This window comes from Mya arenaria, chromosome 3 (assembly GCF_026914265.1).
Source record: "Mya arenaria isolate MELC-2E11 chromosome 3, ASM2691426v1".
Taxonomy (NCBI): domain Eukaryota; kingdom Metazoa; phylum Mollusca; class Bivalvia; order Myida; family Myidae; genus Mya; species Mya arenaria.
In genome coordinates this window covers 89,951,152-89,973,090 of record NC_069124.1, presented here as the reverse complement: position 1 = coordinate 89,973,090, position 21,939 = coordinate 89,951,152, and the positions used below count along the sequence as shown (strand labels likewise).

Here is a 21,939-nt window from a genome sequence, read left to right as displayed (position 1 = left end):
TCTTAAACCCTAATTGGCATGGCCATTTAAATGTACCCAAAATAATTAGAATGTCTTTGATGTCACTTGTTTAACAACCAGTAAATGTAAAATTACGGGGACTGTTTATAGTTCCCGGCGATATATCCGATATGACGCGTGTATAGTGTCATCAAGTTCACACCTCTGGCATTAGGGGTCCATCGTTGTAAAAACAAGACAGACGAAGATGACAGTTGTAGGCAAAAAGTTAATTAATTTATTAATTCAACAAAAACATCGAATATTCGAATACCTATTTTGACATTCGAATACCAAACGTTCGATCGAATATTCGAATATTCGTTTGCATCCCTATTTTTTAGTCTTCTTTGGTTCTTTGGGTGGGGATGTAGAGGGCTCCAATGAATCCGCTGGTTATATCGTTGACGATGTTAATAAAACGATAATACATAATTCATTCTGGTTGCATCTACTCCCTTTCAATGTTTCTAACATATTTAGGAATTTAGTATGTGTTCCTTCAATTATGCACGTTCACTTTCTCGTTGTTCCGTTTCATTGGACAAATATACCGGCAGTCAAACTTTATCTATATCGGTAAGTCGATAAGTCTGTACAATTTAAAAAATGAGTCATAGTAGGTAAACCTCTTTATCTTCGTTTGAAAAGACTTATACGTTTCGCTGAGAAAAAGTTAGATTTATAGTGTGTTGGTCAGACCCATTTGGCGAGCAGACAAACACACAGACACCAGACATACACATACAAAAACACATGTTAAAAGTTTTTGAGTACACGACACAGGAATGGCGATGAGGCCTTATTATATCAACTGCCATCCTCCAATCATTCCCTCTCGAGTTTGTCCAGAAAGACGGAAGCAGAACTAGGCCTGCTATTATGCGATTATTTTTTAAAAGGCAGTGATTGGTTGATAAGCAAGATTTAATCATTTTGCTTACTTCATAACCGGAAATTCGGCTGGTCCGTTCATGTCTTGCCCATTCACAAATACCCGTTTGAAAAAAAAAACTATTGATCTACTGGTAATTGATATACGACATATATAGATATACGAGCATTTCAAAATACATGGAAAACATTCATTTGATGAGTTGCGGAAATTCCTCTTTATATATTTGATTAGTCATGATCGTTGAAGTAATGAAGGAGTGTTTAATGCCTGCAGTAATACGAGAACGAATTCCGTTGTTTATATTGCTATATTCTCTAATACATGACAAACATATTTTGTGAATATTTGAAACATGTCCACATCTTGTGACGGGCACACCTATAGAATCAATGCATTCAAATATATTTTATCAATAAATCATGAAACTCAATATTAATTTTAGCAAATTAATGAAGGTGCGTTACGGTGATCACTAAAATGGGGAGGAAGAATTGGCCACCTTGGTGTAAATCGCTCCACGAGACACACCTAGAGAGCCAGGCTCAAAAACAGCATCACATAATATATTCAAACTCACATTAAGTACAAGGTCAAAACGTAATAATTCATGACATGAATATTATCAGTTCACTTGACAGTAAGAGTCTCGCTATGTTTGAACATTGATTTGATTATCAAACACGCTTCCTGGTACAAATCAAAAAAAGTTAAACAAAAATTTCCCCGCGTGACTCAAACGATAAAGAATTATAAATAAAGTCTTAGATATGTTTGAGTTGCTTATGTGGCACATGAACGCACGGCATATTATTTGTATTATGTTTAGCAATGTCATAGGAGATCACATCATAGTAGTACGTAACAACAGTTTCCAAGTGTGAATCTTGACACGAGCCCGCTCCAGTATTGGTCGGGCGGTGGTCGCCCCCATGTCAATGTCACGGGGAATACCAAGACATGGTGCGGCACCATGAATCAGTGATGAGGGTAGGGTTGTATACACGGGTCAATGCTGTCAGCTAGCGCGCCTCTCCACCGCACAGCGGGTCCGCGTGGCTATGTCCACCTGCTCCATCCTTGACAACAACACGCGGCAACTGAAACATACACAACAACGCGTAGATATTGGTCTAAACTAACCTGCACGGAAGTTTCGTACACGTAAAAGGAAGTAGATTTATGTAAACTTGTATATACACGTGCAAGTGCAATCAGAAGGGCAAACAATTAGGGATGCAGTTGAGGACAAAACTGCAATGAAGTTATAAATTTTGCACAGTTTAACAGAAAATATGCGACATGTTGCACAGTAGTTTACCCTAATTTGTAACTGGTTTATTTACACATGATCAAAGTGCATTACAATGCTTGACTGCTAATCTTACAAAAAATATCAATGTATTGTTAAACTATACAACAAATAGTTTTATTCTTTCTGATAAAATATAACACACAAATACTATCTGCTTTGTTAAAATACGAACAAACTGCCGGCAAGATCGGACACGAGCAGGGGTTATTCGGCTAGATTCATTCATCAACAGGTGATGTCTTATCGTGTCTGTATCAGGTCGCCGAGTGCTTTACGTTAATTTATAGTTTAATATGATGTTATTGTTTGATACCGTATGGCCTTCAAGATGCTGGTTCCGATACCGCATGGCCTTCAAGACGCTGGTTCCGATGATGTTATTGTTTGATATCGCTTTGACTTCAAGATGCTGGTTCCGATACCGCGTGACCTTCAAGATGCTGGTTCCGATACCGCATTGCCTTCAAGATGCTGGTTCCGATGATATTCTTGTTTGATACCGCATGGCCTTCAAGATGCTGGTTCCGATGATATTCTTGTTTGATACCGCATTGCCTTCAAGATGCTGGTTCCGATGATATTCTTGTTTGATACCGCATGGCCTTCAAGATGCTGGTTCCGATACCGCATGGCCTTCAAGATGCTGGTTCCGATACCGCATGGCCTTCAAGATGCTGGTTCCGATACCGCATGGCCTTCAAGATGCTGGTTCCGATACCGCATGGCCTTCAAGATGCTGGTTCCGATGATGTTTTTGTTTGATATCGCATGGCCTAAATCTTAACATTTATTTTGTAGTTTCGATTATTTTAGTAGAATAAAATACAAGCGGACTTCCGGAGAGAGTACTGTGGATCCGATAACAGTGGAAACTATCCATGACCTTTAGGTGCTGTGTTTTTCTTTTGCTTATTCATGATGGCGATCAATCATTTTGAAAGCTCAATAAGTCATCTAACAAACGTAACTGGACCAAAGTAGTGTCTTACTCATATTTCAAATACATGTACGGTCAACTGTTGTCAATCATTTAGAAAACGGTGAAATAATAACACATCTAACTTACTGGATTTCGACAATTATACATGTATAGACTTCCTTACGTGGAAAAAAGGCATTGCACCTGGTTACTACAGGTATACGTGTACTGAAGTCATAATTCATGATTGCATACATGCAGCTATATTTGGCAGCAACGAAATATGACATGATCATGTGTCCAATGTGTCATGTGGCCCATAAAGTTTGAGAAAGAAATAATACTTATTTGCATTTTAACACCTTTATTGATAAACATGATACCAATTAGATCTTAGCATGTTGTTGAACATAGGTAAACTGTTGCTACATCCGTAACAATCTAAGAACGTTAGTTTGATGTACATTGTAGAATGTCAATGTCAATGTAGATGTATTCATACAATTTTAAAATTTATATTTTGAAGCATAACTACATGTATGAAACCCAATTCAACATCTACAATACATATAAATCTACATGTAGACCATTCCTCAAACCGAGTTATCATTGCACAGGATTCACATATTTCTATGTGACAGAGAAATGTCGCATATAACACTCATTCTGATTGCACATGATAACACTCATTCTGAATGGACATGCAATATAACACTCACTCTGATTGGACATGACATATAACACTCATTCTGATTGGACATGAAATATAACACTCATTCTGATTTGACAAGACATGTAACACTCATCCTGATTGAACATGAAATAACAGGGATTGGCTAATTCACCAAAGGACATAAAAACATTGAACGACGAATATCAATGGCCCCATATGAATTTATCAACTTGACTTGATTTTGAAGAGACAAACATTTTAACCATGTTTCAAGAAGATTACAAATGTGGCCACTTGATTGCTAAAAGGTTTGACCTACTTTTGGACTAGTCTTTATTCATTATCAAACTTAACTTAGTTATTAAAGAGATAGATATTTTGACATAGTTTTGTGAAGATTGACCTAAGTATGACCTTAAAACGGTCTCAACCTAATATTCCTAGGTACATTTTGTAAAAACCTTTATGACTGATGTCCAGAAATTACTTATACCAATTAAATCTTAACTAGAAGTTCATGGAAATGGCCGTGTCCCGTTTGGAGCACAAATTATAGTCAATTATTCTACCAATTATAGTCAATTATATTACCAATTTTAATGTACAAGGAGTAAAACTTTGTAGGAAATTGAGTTACCGAAGCCATTTATCACACATTCAAACGTGACTGAGTCATCAGGGCCCAAAAACTGTAGACAAGTTCATCATGATTGGATAATCGTACTGAAGTTATTGTTTGCAAAATTGCAAAAGACATAAAACTGTATTTTGTTAACATAAAAAAGGTTGATAACTCTGGATTTACTGATGCCATTTACCACCACACAAACTTGTCCAAGATATCATGCCGACAAGCACTGTAACCAAGTTTTATCATAATCGGATACTAAACATTTCAGTTATGGTTGCATAAGACATAATACTACTATTTTTAAACATAAAAGTGGCTTAAATTTGGAGTTACTTTTGAGATTTACCAAACAATTAAACTAAACGAGATATTCTGCAGACAAGCACTGTCACAAAATCTCATCATGAAAAGATTATAAATTACAACAAACCAGACTACATACGATTTTCCGTTGACGTTAATGATGACAGTTCCCCTCGGGTTTTCCATGTATTTGTCCTCCACCTGTTTGCTGACACTGTCCGGGTATGGTCTCCAGGTTTCCCCCTCAAGCCAGTGCCACTGGGCCCCTGACCCTAGAAATATACCTGTACAGTCACACAGAATAAAGAACAAACATCAGAGCAACTGGAAAACAACTATCACTTATCATATGCAAGTGTTACAATTGAATATAAAAATATGAAACCTATATTTATTGTCAGTGAAATTGTACAGAATGTGACAGGATTCAGACTGATCTACAGTAAAACACTGAAGTTCAACAGTACAGTTAAAGAAGGAATGGACTTGAACTTATCTTGCCCATTTACACGTTTTAAAGATAAACACAATGAAATCTGCATGAACTAATAAGACTTAATCATCAAACCTGGAAACAAGAGCAACATTACTAAAACATAATTAATTATATTCATAAAACCTGAATATTAATGAGAACGTCTTTGCCCACCTGTGTTAATGGTTGAGTCTGTGAGGTTGCGTTTGTTGAGCTGTGCAATACGCTCATCCTCCGTCACATCCTGTTGTGTCACTGGTGCACCTTCCGACACATCCTGCCTGTCTTCAGTACTGGCAAAAGAACGTTTTATTCAATACTTAGACACATGTATATGTTTGTCCATGTAGAGTGTACATAATGTTATACAAGCTTATTTTGACAAACAAATCTGTTGGTCAGATAATTCAAGAACAAAAGGTTGGAAAATCTTTAACAAAGCACTATGTTTAAAGTGAGAAACCCTTTGTGTAACTGATCATGAATACTGATAATTGGACACAAGACGACTTACACAACTTCCAGCTCAAACTTTCCCTCAGCTCCAAACTTGTACCTGTCCTTGTACCCACAGTCCCATCTCACCTACAACACAAACACACGATCAGCACTATTCCATCTCACCTACAACACAAACACACGATCAGCACAGTCCCATCTCACCTACAACACAAACACACGATCAGCACAGTCCCATCTCACTTACAACACAAACACACGATCAGCACCATTCCATCTCACTTACAACACAAACACACGATCAGCACTATTCCATCTCACGTACAACACAAACGCACGATCAGCATAGTTCCATCTCACTTACAACACAAACGCACGATCAGCACTATTCCACCTCACTTACAACACAAACACACGATCAGCGCCATTCCATCTCACCTACAACACAAACACACGATCAGCACCGTTCCATCTCACCTACAACACAAACACACGATCAGCACTATTCCATCTCACCTACAACACAAACACACGATCAGCACTGTTCCATCTCACCTACAACACAAACACATGATCAGCACTGTTCCATCTCACCTACAACACAAACACACGATCAGCACCGTTCCATCTCACCTACAACACAAACACACGATCAGCATAGTCCCATCTCACTTACAACACAAACACACGATCAGCATAGTCCCATCTCACCTACAACACAAACACACGATCAGCACTGTTCCATCTCACCTACAACACAAACACACGATCAGCACTGTCCCATCTCACCTACTAACCAAACACAAGATCAGCACCATTCCATCTCACCTACAACACAAACACACGATCAGCACTGTTCCATCTCACTTACAACACAAACACACGATCAGCACTGTCCCATCTCACCTACAACACAAACACAAGATCAGCACCGTTCCATCTCACCTACAACACAAACACACGATCAGCATAGTCCAATCTCACCTAAAACACAAACACACGATCAGCATAGTCCCATCTCACCTACAACACAAACACACGATCAGCACTGTTCCATCTCACCTACAACACAAACACACGATCAGCACTATTCCATCTCACAACACAAACACACGATCAGCACTGTCCCATCTCACCTACAACCCAAACACAAGATCAGCACCATTCCATCTCACCTACAACACAAACACACGATCAGCACTGTTCCATCTCACTTACAACACAAACACACGATCAGCACTGTCCCATCTCACCTACAACACAAACACAAGATCAGCACCGTTCCATCTCACCTACAACACAAACACACGATCAGCATAGTCCAATCTCACCTAAAACACAAACACACGATCAGCATAGTCCCATCTCACCTACAACACAAACACACGATTAGCACTGTTCCATCTCACCTACAACACAAACACACGATCAGCACTATTCCATCTCACAATACAAACACACGATCAGCATAGTCCCATCTCACTTACAACACAAACACACGATCAGCACCGTTCCATCTCACCTACAACACAAACACACGAGAAGCATAGTCCCATCTCACTTACAACACAAACACACGATCAGCACTGTTCCATCTCACCTACAACACAAACACACGATCAGCACTGTCCCATCTCACCTACAACACAAACACACGACCAGCACTGTTCCATCTCACCTACAACACAAACACACGATCAGCACTATTCCATCTCACTTACAACACAAACACACGATCAGCACCGTTCCATCTCACCTACAACACAAACACACGATCAGCATAGTCCCATCTCACCTACAACACAAACACACAATCAGCACCGTTCCATCTCACCTACAACACAAACACACAATCAGCACCGTTCCATCTCACCTACAACACAAACACACGATCAGCACTGTTCCATCTCACCTACAACACAAACACACGATCAGCACTATTCCATCTCACCTACAACACAAACACATGATCAGCACAGTCCCATCTCACCTACAACACAAACACACGATCAGCACAGTCCCATCTCACCTACAACACAAACACACAATCAGCACCGTTCCATCTCACTTACAACACAAACACACGATCAGCACTATTCCATCTCACGTACAACACAAACACACGATCAGCATAGTTCCATCTCACTTACAACACAAACACACGATCAGCACTATTCCATCTCACTTACAACCCAAACACACGATCAGCACTATTCCATCTCACCTACAACACAAACACACGATCAGCATAGTTCCATCTCACTTACAACACAAACACACGATCAGCACCATTCCATCTCACCTACAACACAAACACACGATCAGCACTATTCCATCTCACTTACAACACAAACACACGATCAGCACCATTCCATCTCACCTACAACACAAACACACGATCAGCACTATTCCATCTCACTTACAACACAAACACAGTTACAAACACACAATCAGCATAGTTCCATCTCACCTACAACACAAACACACGATCAGCACTATTCCATCTCACGTACAACACAAACACACGATCAGCACTATTCCATCTCACCTACAACACAAACACACAATCAGCACTATTCCATCTCACCTACAACACAAACACACGATCAGCACCGTTCCATCTCACCTACAACACAAACACACGATCAGCACTATTCCATCTCACCTACAACACAAACACACGATCAGCACCGTTCCATCTCACCTACAACACAAACACACGATCAGCACTATTCCATCTCACCTACAACACAAACACACGATCAGCACCGTTCCATCTCACGTACAACACAAACACACGATCAGCACAGTTTCTCTTGAATATAATATGCTGTACATGACAGTTGCTGCTATCCCAAATATGCTAGTTTTCACTCTTCAAATGGTATGTTCAACAGTAACATTTTTATATCAACTTTGGTATGAAATGCCCATGGTTTGAACCCCCTTCCAAAGCTGATGCTCTTCCACTGAGCTGTCGGGGCAATCTTGTATAGAACATCATCAATTACCTTCTATGAAATTACATTAAGGACATAGCGAAACTTATGCAAAGTATCTCTATTGCAAGGTAAGGGGAAGTAACCTTGATTATGCCGTTAGATCCGACATGATACACGTTACCAAGGTTTCCTGCCCCTCCGTCCTGGTCAGGGTAGCACCAGTCAGCACCTGCAAAATAGCAACAACAAACCAAAATATACTGACAACTCCCTAGAGATTGAAGTAAAGAATGATATTAATGCTCTAATCATTACAGCATTAATATCATTCTTTACTTTTCCATTGCTTAATTGCATGCAGCTGTTGCTAGTTTTACAACATGAAAATACTATGACATGTAAGATAATACACTGGTCAATGAAATGCACACCTCTTCTGACCCTACAGCCAACAGCAATAATCTCATTGTGCAGGTGGCGTGGAGTGTTGACAACGACCACGTCTCTCTGGCTAGGACTATAGCGTACTTTCTCCCTCAGTGGGCTGTCCTTGTTTGGCTCGTCCCATGTCACACCCACATGACCTATACCACCAATAGACAGAAACCCATTTCGACTGATACTTATCACTATGTGTGATGGTGCTTGATATAATTTGTAAGGGTCACAAGCAAGACTCAAGACTGATACATACTAGACTTTATGTTATACTTAATAGTATAACTTGTAGAAATACAAAAGTATGTGATACATACAACACTTGATATATAATAGTCTTACTTGTAGAAATACATAAGTATGTAATACATACATCACTTAACACTTAATAGTCTAAATTGTAGAAATACAAAAGTATGTCAATGAAGACTGACCATCATCCATGTGCTTGGTGACTGTTCCCAGACTCTGGCCAATGTTGGCCATGATGGAAGCCTCGCCAACACACCGCTGCACACGGGAGCCTAGGGGTGGCAGGGTGTCATCCTCACAGTCACTGTCGCTGTCCGCCTCTGGACTGTGACTCCGTAGGAATTCCTCACACTGGGCCTGGCCAAGACAATGAACCAAAACATGATGCTGAAGCTAACAGTCAGTAAATGAGTGTAGCAGTATAACATAGCTTAATATAATATTTGCCTGAATGAGGATCAACAGCCATATCAATGATCTTTAAAAAAGTAAGAATCTAAGTCTCAATTTATGTGCAACTAGTCTCAGTATTCAGTTTAATGATAATCAAATTAGGCACCCCTGGATAATGGATATAGAAACATTATCATTTGAGACTTTTTATTTTTATTACATATAAATACTAGATTTAAGGAAGAGAAGTACACAATCTCATCAACAATGTACAAATGTCCCCTGTGGTGTCTCACCCTGTCTGTATCTGACATCCCCCCCCATCAGCATTGAGGTCAATTCAGGGTCACCAGTCAGACCACCAAACTTGGCAGCTGTTTTCTGAAATCACACCTGCACATTAGTACTATGTTAATTTTTAGTTTAATATTTTCAACATTTATATATAAATTCTTACTTGATTGTCAATTATTTTGTTATACAGAAAATGACTAAGTGATCGTTATGATTCCTGCACAAATCAAGGAAAGAAAACCAGTGCTTACATAGTTTTTGAAGACAGAAGACTGGATGCGCCAATCATCAGGTGACACAATAGCTCCTTTCGTCACTTTGGCAAGTTCTTCAAGAAGGTTCTGGAATACCAACAATGATTCTTTCATAATCAATCACAAGAGCAGTCACTGAAGATGATGGTAACCATGACACTGTCAAGACATTCTCACTTGAGTGCTTACCAGATTTTTATTATTTGCCCTTAGGCAAAAACAGTGAGTTTAGCCTATATGCAAGTATTTAATGTTATCAACATTTAAAAATAGAAGCGGGAAAAGACAGGCATATTTTCTGATATTATAGGTAAATTATAAGAGTAACTGCATGTAAAAATATTCTGTGTGATATGATTGTACGGTTTTGAGAATCTAATCAACCTTCAACACAGCATTGAGCATAAAAATATTAAACATGACCTTTTCATTTTACCTTTTACATGTACCATACTGACACAAAATAAATACAGTCTATGCCATGGTAAAGAAACATGTTTCTATTATCTAAGTATTGCCTAAACAGTGTCTTTTTTATAAATGCTTATGGTCACTTGGCCGTTCACACCATGATCAAATTCAAGAGCAGTCATCTACTGATCAAGGGAACAATATATTAGTTCATATGATTCTCAACCTTACCTTTATGTCATCATTACCAAATAATTCAAATGCTAACTACGGCCTTGACCTTTCTAGCTGGACCTAACACCAATTGGGGTGTTTCACAACATTCTTCAACGATCATTGAACATCCTTCAACAAACAATTATATTGCATTTATTTGGATGCCAAATGCTTCTACATTACTGTGACATTCCCATAACAATTGTTTGTTTTTAACTTCTACCTACCATATCAAAGTCTCCAACAGGAACTGGAAACAAGCGTATATCCAGTTGTACAAACTGCTCAGCGAACTTCAGTATGTTACACACCTCCTGCAGGAATAATTACCGTATATAGATGTATGCTCCCTGACAGGGTACAAACTGTGCTTATGATGATATAATTTATGCACATATTCTCTTGTAAGTAAAAGTCCAATAAAGTTTCATCGAATTCAAGCCAGAAGTGAATGAGAAATAGCCTATGTACAAATGGCCCTTTATCCCACTTCACAGAATTTAAAGAGCTATAACTCTTTGAACAATTATCAAACATGAACGTGCTGATAATATGTGCATCTCTCCTTGTAAGTAAAGCCTGCCATAATGATTCATTGAATTCACTTTATAGAAATTGAAACAGCCGTAACTCTGTGTAAGTAAAGTTTCCCATAAAGTTTCATTGAACCCAATTTGGTAGTTGCTGAGACACCGATAGAGTCTGGTCCTTTATCACACTACATAGAAATTAAAAGGGCCATAACTCTGTGAAAAATCACCAAGCCTGCTTGCCGAATGTGCTCATCTCCTCTTGTAGCTAACCATAAAGTTTATCTGAATGCAAGCCAGTAATGTCGAGAAACAGCATGAACACGAATGGACTTACATCCCCCTATTTAGAAATTAAAAGGACCATAACTCTGTAAAAGGTAATTCAACTGAAATGTGCTGATACTAAGCATCTCCTCTTGTTAGTAAATCTATCATTGAATTCAAGCCGGTTGTTGCTGAGAAATAGTGTGGACACTAATAAAGGATGAACAAACACGCAGACAAACCAGTGTATATGCTGGCCCGAAATTTTTCGGGGAGCATAACAACTGACATTCCACTGTCATCATGCAGTCAGTGAAACTCAATGAGAATTGTTTTTATCAAGGTGAACAAAAGCAGTCAGTTCAAAGAAGTCAGAGATAAGTATCACAGTTTTTAGAAACATAAATACTTCATTATAGCCTTTATTTCATCTTACTTAGTCTACAATGATGTATTTGTAATGAAGCTCATTTAAGACTGCCCAGAATCCATGACAGAAAACACCAACATGGATGATTGTCCTTCACGAATACTGGTTTCCAAAATATGTAACCTTCCTGTTGGGGAGGGGATAACAAAACAGGCAAAGAATAATCAAATAATCATGTAGCATAAATATATATTATTATCTTTACAGATAAAAAATATGATTAACTATAAGCACCCTAGTCATTCTGTGAAATAACATTTACAGTGGTAGGTGATTAAACCTTAATTAATAATGGGCATGTAACACTACTGACCGCTGATGAGAGGGTCATCTGTTGTTGGTCTGGTCCAGCCACCAGTCCTGCTGGAGTTGCCTTCCCATCTGTTACTAGGAACACCCGCGGCATTATCTTGTACTTGTTCACCATGTATTTCTGTCCTGTAAGACATTCATACAAGGACTAAATTGGAAGAATGTGGTTAAAACAGGTCTCTTGCATAATATTTGGATAGATAAGCTTTAAAAGTATATACATTAGTACACACATATATCTTTTTTCTAATTTTGAAGAAAATAGAACAGTTGCTTTTTTTTTTAATGAACATAAATTTCAAATAAAATATTATGCTTTCATGTCTTAAACCGGTAACCTTACAGTTGGCAAAGTTTGAAACATTCCCAAAAAGAAACTTAGTAAAAAATCATTACTTGAAATATGATCAGTCAATCTTAAAAGTAAGATTGAAATAAAAATTATGTACTAGAATGTAGAAGTGCATCCCTAGACTGACCTGCTCCGAGTATGGCAGCCTCTGTCATGAACAATCCTGCCAGCAAGGGGGAGGGGCCTGAGGGCTTCAACCCATCTGAAACAGGAGGCATATTCCTAAGTATAAGAATATACTTATCTTTTTCAGCTCCATCGTGACTAAAGTTGATAGCTTATAGAATCACACTCAAGTCTATTAGAAACAAGCATTTTGTGAGGCCATTAAAAATCCACCATGGTGGGGATCAGTGGGAATAAAACCCACAACCTCTTGGGTGATAGACAGACACCTACATGTATACCACTAGGCCCCAGTACCCTTATTGGGCCCAGACACCTATACCACTAGACCACAGTCACCCTGGTGGAACTCAGACCCACAAACTCAAGGGTGATAGGCAGACACTTATACCACTAAACCACACCCACCCTGGTGGGGCTCAGACCCACAACCTCTTGGGTGATAGGCAGACACCTATTCCACTAAACCACTGTCATCCAGGTGGACCCACCACCTTTTAGGTTAGAAGCACACACTTATACCACGATCACCTTGGTTGAAGCACCACCTCTTGGGTGATAGGCACACACCTATACCACAGTCACCTTGGTGGAAGCACCACCTCTTGGGTGAGAGGCACACACCTATAACACCTATACCACAGTCACCCTGGTGGACCCATCACCTCTTGTGTGAGAGCCACACACCTAGACCACAGTCACCCTGGTGGACCCACAACCACTACACCATTCTAACCATGAAAGAAAACACATGAATCACACTTCATTGAACCATCTTACCTAGTTTTCTGAGGATCTCGAGGTAGTCACAGGTGAGATGCTGCTGAACCCGGGTGCTGCTACCCCCGAATGTGACCAGTGACAGGTGCTCAAAGTCATTGTCCATAACTGTCGTGTTCTGGATGCCTGCAAACATACAAATTCTGCTGTGCTAATGTCTACAACCAGAATATCATGACAAAATCAAAACAGGACAGTGCCACAAACATTAAAACACAAAAAAAATATATTCCATTTCACAACCACGGAAAATACTGTATCAAAACAACATCACTTAAATCAAGGGAAGAGTAACAATATATGAAATCATGTATTATATATCTTTTCAAATGCCTAGACCTATATAATCCAGCACAGTATCCAACCTAACTTACACTCAACAAAACGGCGTACAAACTCTACAGCTTGATCCCAGGCATGTCCCCTCATGGATCCGGATACATCGAGGCAGATGATGGTGTCCATGCCATTCTCCCGTATTTTCTGAGCAAGGGCCCCCTTCTCCTTCTCCTGGTTGGCGTATTGCACCCATACCGCTGGGTCGGTCTCTATCACTTCCTCTGACTCTGGGGAGTCCTGTCTCTCTTGTGGTGTACATGCTCCTATCAAACAAAGATTAGTCATGAATTTAATAGCATCATGTGCAAATGTTATTTGAAAAATTAATAAGATACAGTCTAAGAATCAAACAAGCAAAACATTACATTGAAAATTCAAGGTGCAAGGGTTGAGACAATTAGTTTACCATAACAAAATGAATTCAAGTACTGATTACACCTTCGTCAAGCTAAGATATACAGGCATGTGCAGACCTCTACCTGATGTATGATTCCCCTCCCCATGTTGAGCAGTTCCACCTCTGCCTGATGTATGAGCCGCCTCCCCATATTGAACTGTTCCACCTCCACCTGATGTATGATTCACCTCCCTGTGTTGAACTGCTCCACCTCTGACTGATGTATGATTCCTCTCCCTGTGTTGAACTGTTCCACTTTCGGTCCCTTCTCCCAGCCCTACCTTTCTGTTATCACTCTCCCCACTCTTTTCTCCCTCACTGGTAAAACAGGAAAACATCCATATCACAACAAAGGGGGGGGGGGGGGGGAATGCACATGTTATTTCAACACAGTTTCAAATTTATGAATTAGAGAGCTACATATATTTTCAAATTCTGCAATACAATCTTGTTTTAGTGTTTAAATTTCAATTAATATTTCCACTTAAGCATTGAATGTTTAAGTCTTGGTGTGCATTATTGTATGAAAACATTCGGTTCAAGCACTGTTTTCATACATCTGTGCCACCCTTGGATAACAAAACTTAAATGCAGAAATATCATGCTTCAGACATATTATCTTTTATTTAAATCTGGCTGTGTCATTGACTTCACTTGTTTCATTGACATCACAAGTTTTAATGCATTAAAATATAATTTCAACAATCACAAGCAAAGATTTTACAGTATCAGAGATATTGCAATTATCAGAATATGAATGCAAAGAATATGTTTATCTAAGGAAGCATTATAGGAATTAAAAAAAATAATGAATGAACAGACCTAGATAAGGTAGGTATCTCTGTGCCAACCAAACTTTCCATTTTTCTCAAAACACCTTTATCCATCGCAGCCAACATCTCCAGACTTTTGGTGAGATTTTGTTGATTTTCCCTTAAACCCTGCATGGCCTGTAAAGAATTCCACCATGATACTTTGTTAAGATTTCCACCACAATAGTTTGTTAAGATTCCCACCACGATAGTTTGTTAAGATTCCTATCATGATAGTTTGTAAAGATTCCCACCATGATAGTTTGTAATGATTCCCACCATGATAGTTTGTAAAGATTCCCACCATGATAGTTTGTTAAGATTCCTATCATGATAGTTTGTAAAGATTCCCACCATGATAGTTTGTTAAGATTCCCATCATACAAGTTTACAATGGTTCCAATAATGATAGTTTGTTAAAATTCCCACCACTATAATTTGTAAAGATTCCCACCATGTGAGTTTGTAATGATTCCAAGAATGATAGTTTGTTAAGATTCCAACCATGCGAGTTTGTAAAGATGCCTAGCAAGAGGGTTTACTATAATTCATGAGATTTCAAGAAACTTGCCTGCTATTCTTACGAGTACTTCTTTAAAACTTCAATAATTACAAAACTTTTGATTGGTATTTTCAAAGTATCTGTTACCATTTGCAAGAAGAAATAAAAAAGCACACCTTTTCCATGTTGAAAGTTCCATCTGCATCATACATTTTATTTCCTTGTTGTATCAAAAGCTCTTCTAAATGATGTCTCATATCAGGATCAAGGTCTTTACAAAGCTCCTTTACAATATTCTCATGAAATTGTTGTGATAACTGGAAAAGAATAAAAACATTTAAATTCATTATGCTTCCTTGACTCTTGCTGAAACATACAGGGCTTGTTAATCTATTAAGTTAGGAGATGAAATAATAAAAGGCCTTACCACAAACTGCTGTGGAGAATTTGGTGTTTCCGTGCTCACTACAGCAGCTGCTAAACACAAAAAGGAATGAACTACTTTAAAACATACACTAACACACATGAAATAGCTACAAATGGAAAAGAAACTGATAGTCAGAGAAGATATAATTATAACAAGATATGTTACAGAGACAACACGCTCGACTATTCTGCAGCTTTTGAGTTTAAGGATAGAAGGTTTTGGTAAAACATGCATGGATCACAATTGAATTAGATTGGAATGAAGCAAGGAAGGATTTGTGTAATATTTCTATCCAAAACATTCAGCCAGTGAAATACAGACTTGATGGAAATATTGACTTATGCAGGCTAACATGCAAAAGCTTTTAAGAATTTTTAAGTCGAATAAAAACGGGCGATAGTATGCACTTTATGAAGGATAGAGTTATTTAACTTTATCAATTAAGTAGATCTATGTTATGGTTGATAACCCTTGAATTAAGTTTCAATGCAATACATCAAGTAGTTGCTGAGATATTGCCTTATGTGTGCTGACATGCAAAACCTTAACCAGAACATGAAGTAATTGCTGAGGCTTTTATTTTTTAATCTTTAGTAATGCTAAAAACTAAAAAAAATTCAAGATGAGTTTTATTCTGAGAAAAATTAAAAGTAAACAAACCTTGAGCTGCTTTCATAGTCATTTGTCCAAATGGCTGCAGCTGGGAGCTGTATTTCTCGACTGTCAATGATTCTGTCCTTGGTTGTTGGGCCTGCTCTGGCTTCTGTCTTTGCATTGAGCTCTCTGTGGCAGACATATTGGTCTGTCTAGCATCAGGAGGCTCTTGTCTGCAACACACCACAACATCTGGCTTATTCAAATCAAATTTAACATTATTGCATGACTGAAAATCAGAAATGAAAATAACAATTATGAAATGTAAAAAGTAACATGATCCAGAACCACCCTGATTAACCTATAATAAATACGGGTATCTGTAAGAGATTTAATAGTATCAGGATACCAGTTACCCTTAAGAAAATAAAAGCATGTGCACTTGGAATCAAATTATTATTTTCTTCAAAAAATAGGTAGTTATCAAGGACCTTCATATCTAATCAATTTTTCTTTGTTTCACAAATTTTCATAAAAATGATGCTAGACAAGGGCAACCAACCACTTTTGTTCAATGGTCCTAGGTCAAACCATTCTCAACTTACCGTGTGAACAAACGTTTTGTTAGACTGTTTCCCATGACATTGACCTACTGTCCAAAAAAACAATAGGGGCCATCTACTGTCCAGGGCAACCTACCACTAAAGTTTGATGACCTTAGGTCAAACCATTAGAGTTATTATGCGGATAATTATTATTATAAGTTTTCATGAGACTCTTGACTGTGACCTTTGACATACTGTCTCCAAAAAAGCAAAAGGTGTAATCAACTGCTGAAAGGCAGTCTACCAAAAAGAATGAAGTTTCATTAACCATTCTCAATTAATTGAGCAGACAAGACTTGATGTAGCGACAGACCTACTTTCCATCCTACCGACTCATGTTTTTTTCTAAAAGGGCCAAAAAAAATATATTTCACATAAATTTAGCACTGTTTGAAATATGTTCTAAAGATTAAAATCTAACATAACGTTCTATCCTGCAATCATTGAAGACCAATTTTTGGTTTTGTTATTCCTTAGAATTTTCATTTTTTGAACACATAATCCTTCGAAATGCAAGCAAAATAATATCGCATCTCAAGGCATCAAACTTTCACATATTTACGGGCTGGATTCCTTAGGCATATTATCTATTGCCTAAAAAACCTTTGTGACAGGACAAATAATTTTGACAAACATGTATGCCAAAACTATAAAGTAAATACATGTATAGCTAAACAATGAGTGACAGGTATATTCCGTCCTATAAAATAATGTGAAATGCTTGCATGTTTTTCCAGCAAGTTGCACTCACCTCTCTGACCCCTGCTGTGGGGAACCGCCCTTCTTGCCATCTTTCTGTAGTCTGGCTTTCAGAATTTTCCTCTCAGAAAGATGGACTGAATCAGTGCTTGCTCTTGGTATCTCCTTTGCATCAGTCTCAGTTTTGGCCTTATCATGTGCAGGTCTAGAAGCAGAATTTGTCTCATTGGTATGTTTAAACTTTTCTTTAAATTCATACACATGTCCAATATTTGGGTGATGGTCAAACCTTTCGCACAGACGGTTGTCTTGATGTAACTCAACCTTCTGCCTCCTTAACATTGAGCCATACACCACATGCTCCTCAGTTAGATCAAACCTCTCCATGAATTCAAAGGAAAACTTTTTACCAACACTCGGTTGTTTAAGAATTCCTTTGGGTTTTACCTGTCTATCTGAATCTGTCATTTGTTTGGCAAGATCTTTTTCAATGTCAACAGTTTGAGCTATGGAGACTTTCTTTGTGCCAGGCTCATTTTCCTGTGCATCTGTTTCTAGACGTTTCCCATCTGGTTTACCCTGTTGCACATGGGTACTTCTCAGATCACCGTGTTGCACAGGGACACTCTCCAGTTCACCATGTTTCACAGGCTGATCCTCAGAGGTGGCATTGTCCTCCCTTCTCCCTGTAAAAAATTCATTACAAAAATAATTTTATTAAACATGACATAGAATGAAATCTAATTTAACCTAATTTACATTTTTAACAAATGGAATGTGTGTAGCTTTTACTTATTTCTTTTAATACACGGCAGTATCATAAAATTACACATTTGGTAAAATAAGTGCAAACAAATGACAAGCAAACATATACAGAGAGTAGGACATCAAAATCTTTAATGTTTGGATTTTTCTACAAAATTTGCAGGAACAAGTAATTACAATTAGCCAGTGTACCGGGTTTAATAGTTGTACCAGGAAAATTTCTTTTCTATCTTGTATTGTTACAATGGTATAAAAGTACTGCAGCAAATGTGTATACATGTACCTGCAGAACTGAAGTGTTTCCCTTCCAGTAGATCAAATGCTTCGAGGATCTGCTTGTTGAGGCTCTGTATGTCTTCCAGGTTCTCCTTGGTCTCAGCAAGCTGCACACAGTCAATGCAATAACAATGATGGTGATCAGAAAACATGGATAAAGATTTGTTCAATAAACCATTGTGAGTAACAAGGGGGACGGGGGTTCGGGGGACTTCCCTGTATCCTTTTGAGTGTGAATTTTAGCATCAGTTCCCCATTTTGTTTGTTTTTATTCCACATAATACAAAGACATAACAGTTCATTAGCAGATCCAGGAAGTGCCCCAAAAACCTGTCAAAGAGCACTTTTAATGTAAATCCTGTGGAAACATTTATGCACAGAATACACCAGAATATGTATTTTGATATATACTCATAAAGTGTAATTCTTTCTTCAGGGTTTGTCCTCAACCCCCATCCACATACGTAGCCTACACTTTTTGGTTCCAGGAGAAAAAAAAATGACTTTCTTGAATGGAACTGAAGGCTGTTTCAGGGATTTATATAGACATATTATAGACACGAGGAACAGGGCATAAACATAAGCCACTGTGAATACAGGCCTAAAATGCCATGAATTTGTGCATGTTTATCAAGGTATTACAATGTGATACATCAAAAACAAAGTTTCTTTATCTATATATATCTTCTATTCAATGTTACACTGAAAACCGCAAGCACTAGAAATATTATAGGATACCATTTGTTGTAAAGATTTATTAGCTTCATGTTCCATATCTACACTTTCTGCTGTATTCCGTCAAATAACAGGTGACACTGCATCAGTCATGGCACAGACTCATCCTGAAACTATAAAATTTAACATATTGATATTTTTTTCTGATCTATAAGCTGGAGCATCGGATGATATGAAACACTTTTATCTACATTCCCCAGGTAGAAATCATTATTAGTGAACACTTTGACAGCCCATGAATGGTAAGAGAACATGGCCCTCAGTGAAAGTGTTGGGGCTTGAACTCACAGTTACTGACATGTGTTTATTTACCTATGTGCTTTCGATGATAAATATTGATTCATCAATGAAATAAGAATGATATTTCACTGTTTAAAACCATTTTTAAATTTAAGTCTGCTCTCATTTCAAAATCAAATGTCAAAAGGGTTGTATCTGAATCTTTTTTATTTTAACTACTTTGATAGCTACAGTATAAGATATTTGACTTTAAATTGTTATTTGCAATGTAAATTTTACTCAATTATATCAACAAACATCGCTGGAATGGCGACAATACCAAGTTTTCAGTGATTGACAGAAAAATTTCAGCCTTTGTTGTGAGATTTAGTTTCAACTATTTTTTCCTATTTCTAGAAACAGTGACCTTGACCCTTGGGGCCTGAAATGCAATCCCATGGAAGTCCTCCATATACTCTTCCTTCATACTAAGTTTGATCAAAATGTCAACCCTAACTAAAGTTATTCAGTACCAACCGGTTATTTTTTTTAATACTTGTAACCAAAGCAATCCCATGAAAGAGCTCCATTTTAAAGAGCTCCATAAATTAAACTAATTAAAGTTATTCAGTTCTGACTGCTTTTTTATTTTTAATAACAGTGACCTTGACCCTAGGGGCCACAAACGCAATCCTATGAAAGGTCTCCATAAACTCTTACTATGCACCAAGTTTGGTCACAATATGTCCATCCTTAATAAAATTATTAAGTGATAACCAATTTTCAAATTTTAGTAACTGTGAGTGACCTTGACCTTTAACATAGGGGCCCAAAACGCAATCCCATGAAAATTCTCCATAACCCTTATGTACCTTATTCATTACATCAATAGCCTTTGTTTTTCATTAGGATCATACATAAGACATTATTTAATCCTTATAATGAATATATTATCAATACATCCTACTGCATCCTAATTGGGTGTAATTAATGGATAATTTGTGAAGTCTTGCATTCGAATGGCGATAATTACTAGTTATTATCACCTTTCAGGCAGTGTGCCATCACACAATATCCACTATATAATACATATGTGGTTCACTTGGTCCTGAAATTGTACACTTAGGAACTGGTTCACTTGTGAAATGGTTCACTTCGTCCTGCACCCCATAAGAAATGTCAAAATAATAAAAAAGTATCCCTGATCGCTCATTATTGTAGCTACTGCTAGATGGTACCTAAATGATGATGCTTTGTTGACAGAAGTCAATCTTAATTAGACTAAATATTTGTGTTTCATTAAACAATAAGAGAAAGGTATTGGCTAAAAATAATTAATGTCTGACTTTTGTGTGTTTATTTAGCAGTGAAGTGTTATGTATAGTGGAGTTACAGTTGAAGACTATATTTTACATTGGTATGGATCAGTCGACTTGTGGTGTTTAAGGAACAAAACGAATATCCAAATGTTAAAAAAGTTCCCTAAACGCACATTATTGTGGCTACGTTAAGCCATACAGTACTGTATAATAATATTATGTTAATTAACGTCTCATTCTAATCAGCATAAGAATTATCATGGAATTTGTGCATCTATATCTGTTCTTACAGAAGATAGGATACATATTGATCCACTTTATACATATAAAGTTAATGAAATTAAATGAAATATACTGTACATGTATTTATTTATTCTACAGCTTGTTCAACAGAAAACGAAAGTAGAAAATCAGTCAAAACTGTACAGTACCAGGTACAGTAGTACATCAGAAAATAGTGATAACTTATCCATACACAGACACTATTCAAAATGGTAAAAAATACACCTAATAACTATATAACACTGAATACCATTTCATTGCAAAACAAAAGTGCAACAATGTAAAATACCAAAAGCTTAAG

General features: G+C 37.6%; 1 protein-coding gene across 1 annotated transcript; it reads right to left on the bottom strand.

Annotated features, from left to right (window-relative positions):
- Positions 1-1,190: 1,190 nt before the first annotated feature.
- Positions 1,191-21,924, bottom strand: LOC128226412 (uncharacterized). The gene is made up of 24 exons (XM_052936287.1): positions 21,788-21,924; positions 21,084-21,197; positions 19,822-19,931; positions 19,091-19,190; positions 18,095-18,728; positions 16,805-16,971; positions 16,145-16,194; positions 15,894-16,034; positions 15,226-15,353; positions 14,480-14,721; positions 14,042-14,269; positions 13,668-13,793; positions 12,889-12,963; positions 12,411-12,535; positions 11,098-11,184; positions 10,241-10,330; positions 9,969-10,076; positions 9,485-9,659; positions 9,044-9,196; positions 8,756-8,841; positions 5,726-5,796; positions 5,386-5,504; positions 4,876-5,008; positions 1,191-1,995 (listed from the first exon to the last, which is right to left on the bottom strand). Exons 3-24 carry the CDS (start codon positions 19,855-19,857, stop codon positions 1,914-1,916), a joined length of 3,156 nt encoding a protein of 1,051 aa, XP_052792247.1. The 5' UTR covers positions 19,858-19,931; positions 21,084-21,197; positions 21,788-21,924; the 3' UTR covers positions 1,191-1,913.
- Between the last annotated feature and the right edge of the window lie 15 nt (positions 21,925-21,939).

Coding starts and splice junctions, on each gene's coding strand:
- LOC128226412 (XM_052936287.1), bottom strand. CDS start 19,857: ATGGAACATGAAGCTAATAAATCTTTACAACAAATG. Junction 14,722..15,225: donor GAGATACCTACCTTATCTAG/GTCTGTTCATTC, acceptor CTGTTTTACCAG/TGAGGGAGAAAAGAGTGGGG. Junction 1,996..4,875: donor ATTAACGTCAACGGAAAATC/GTATGTAGTCTG, acceptor TGTATGTTTCAG/TTGCCGCGTGTTGTTGTCAA.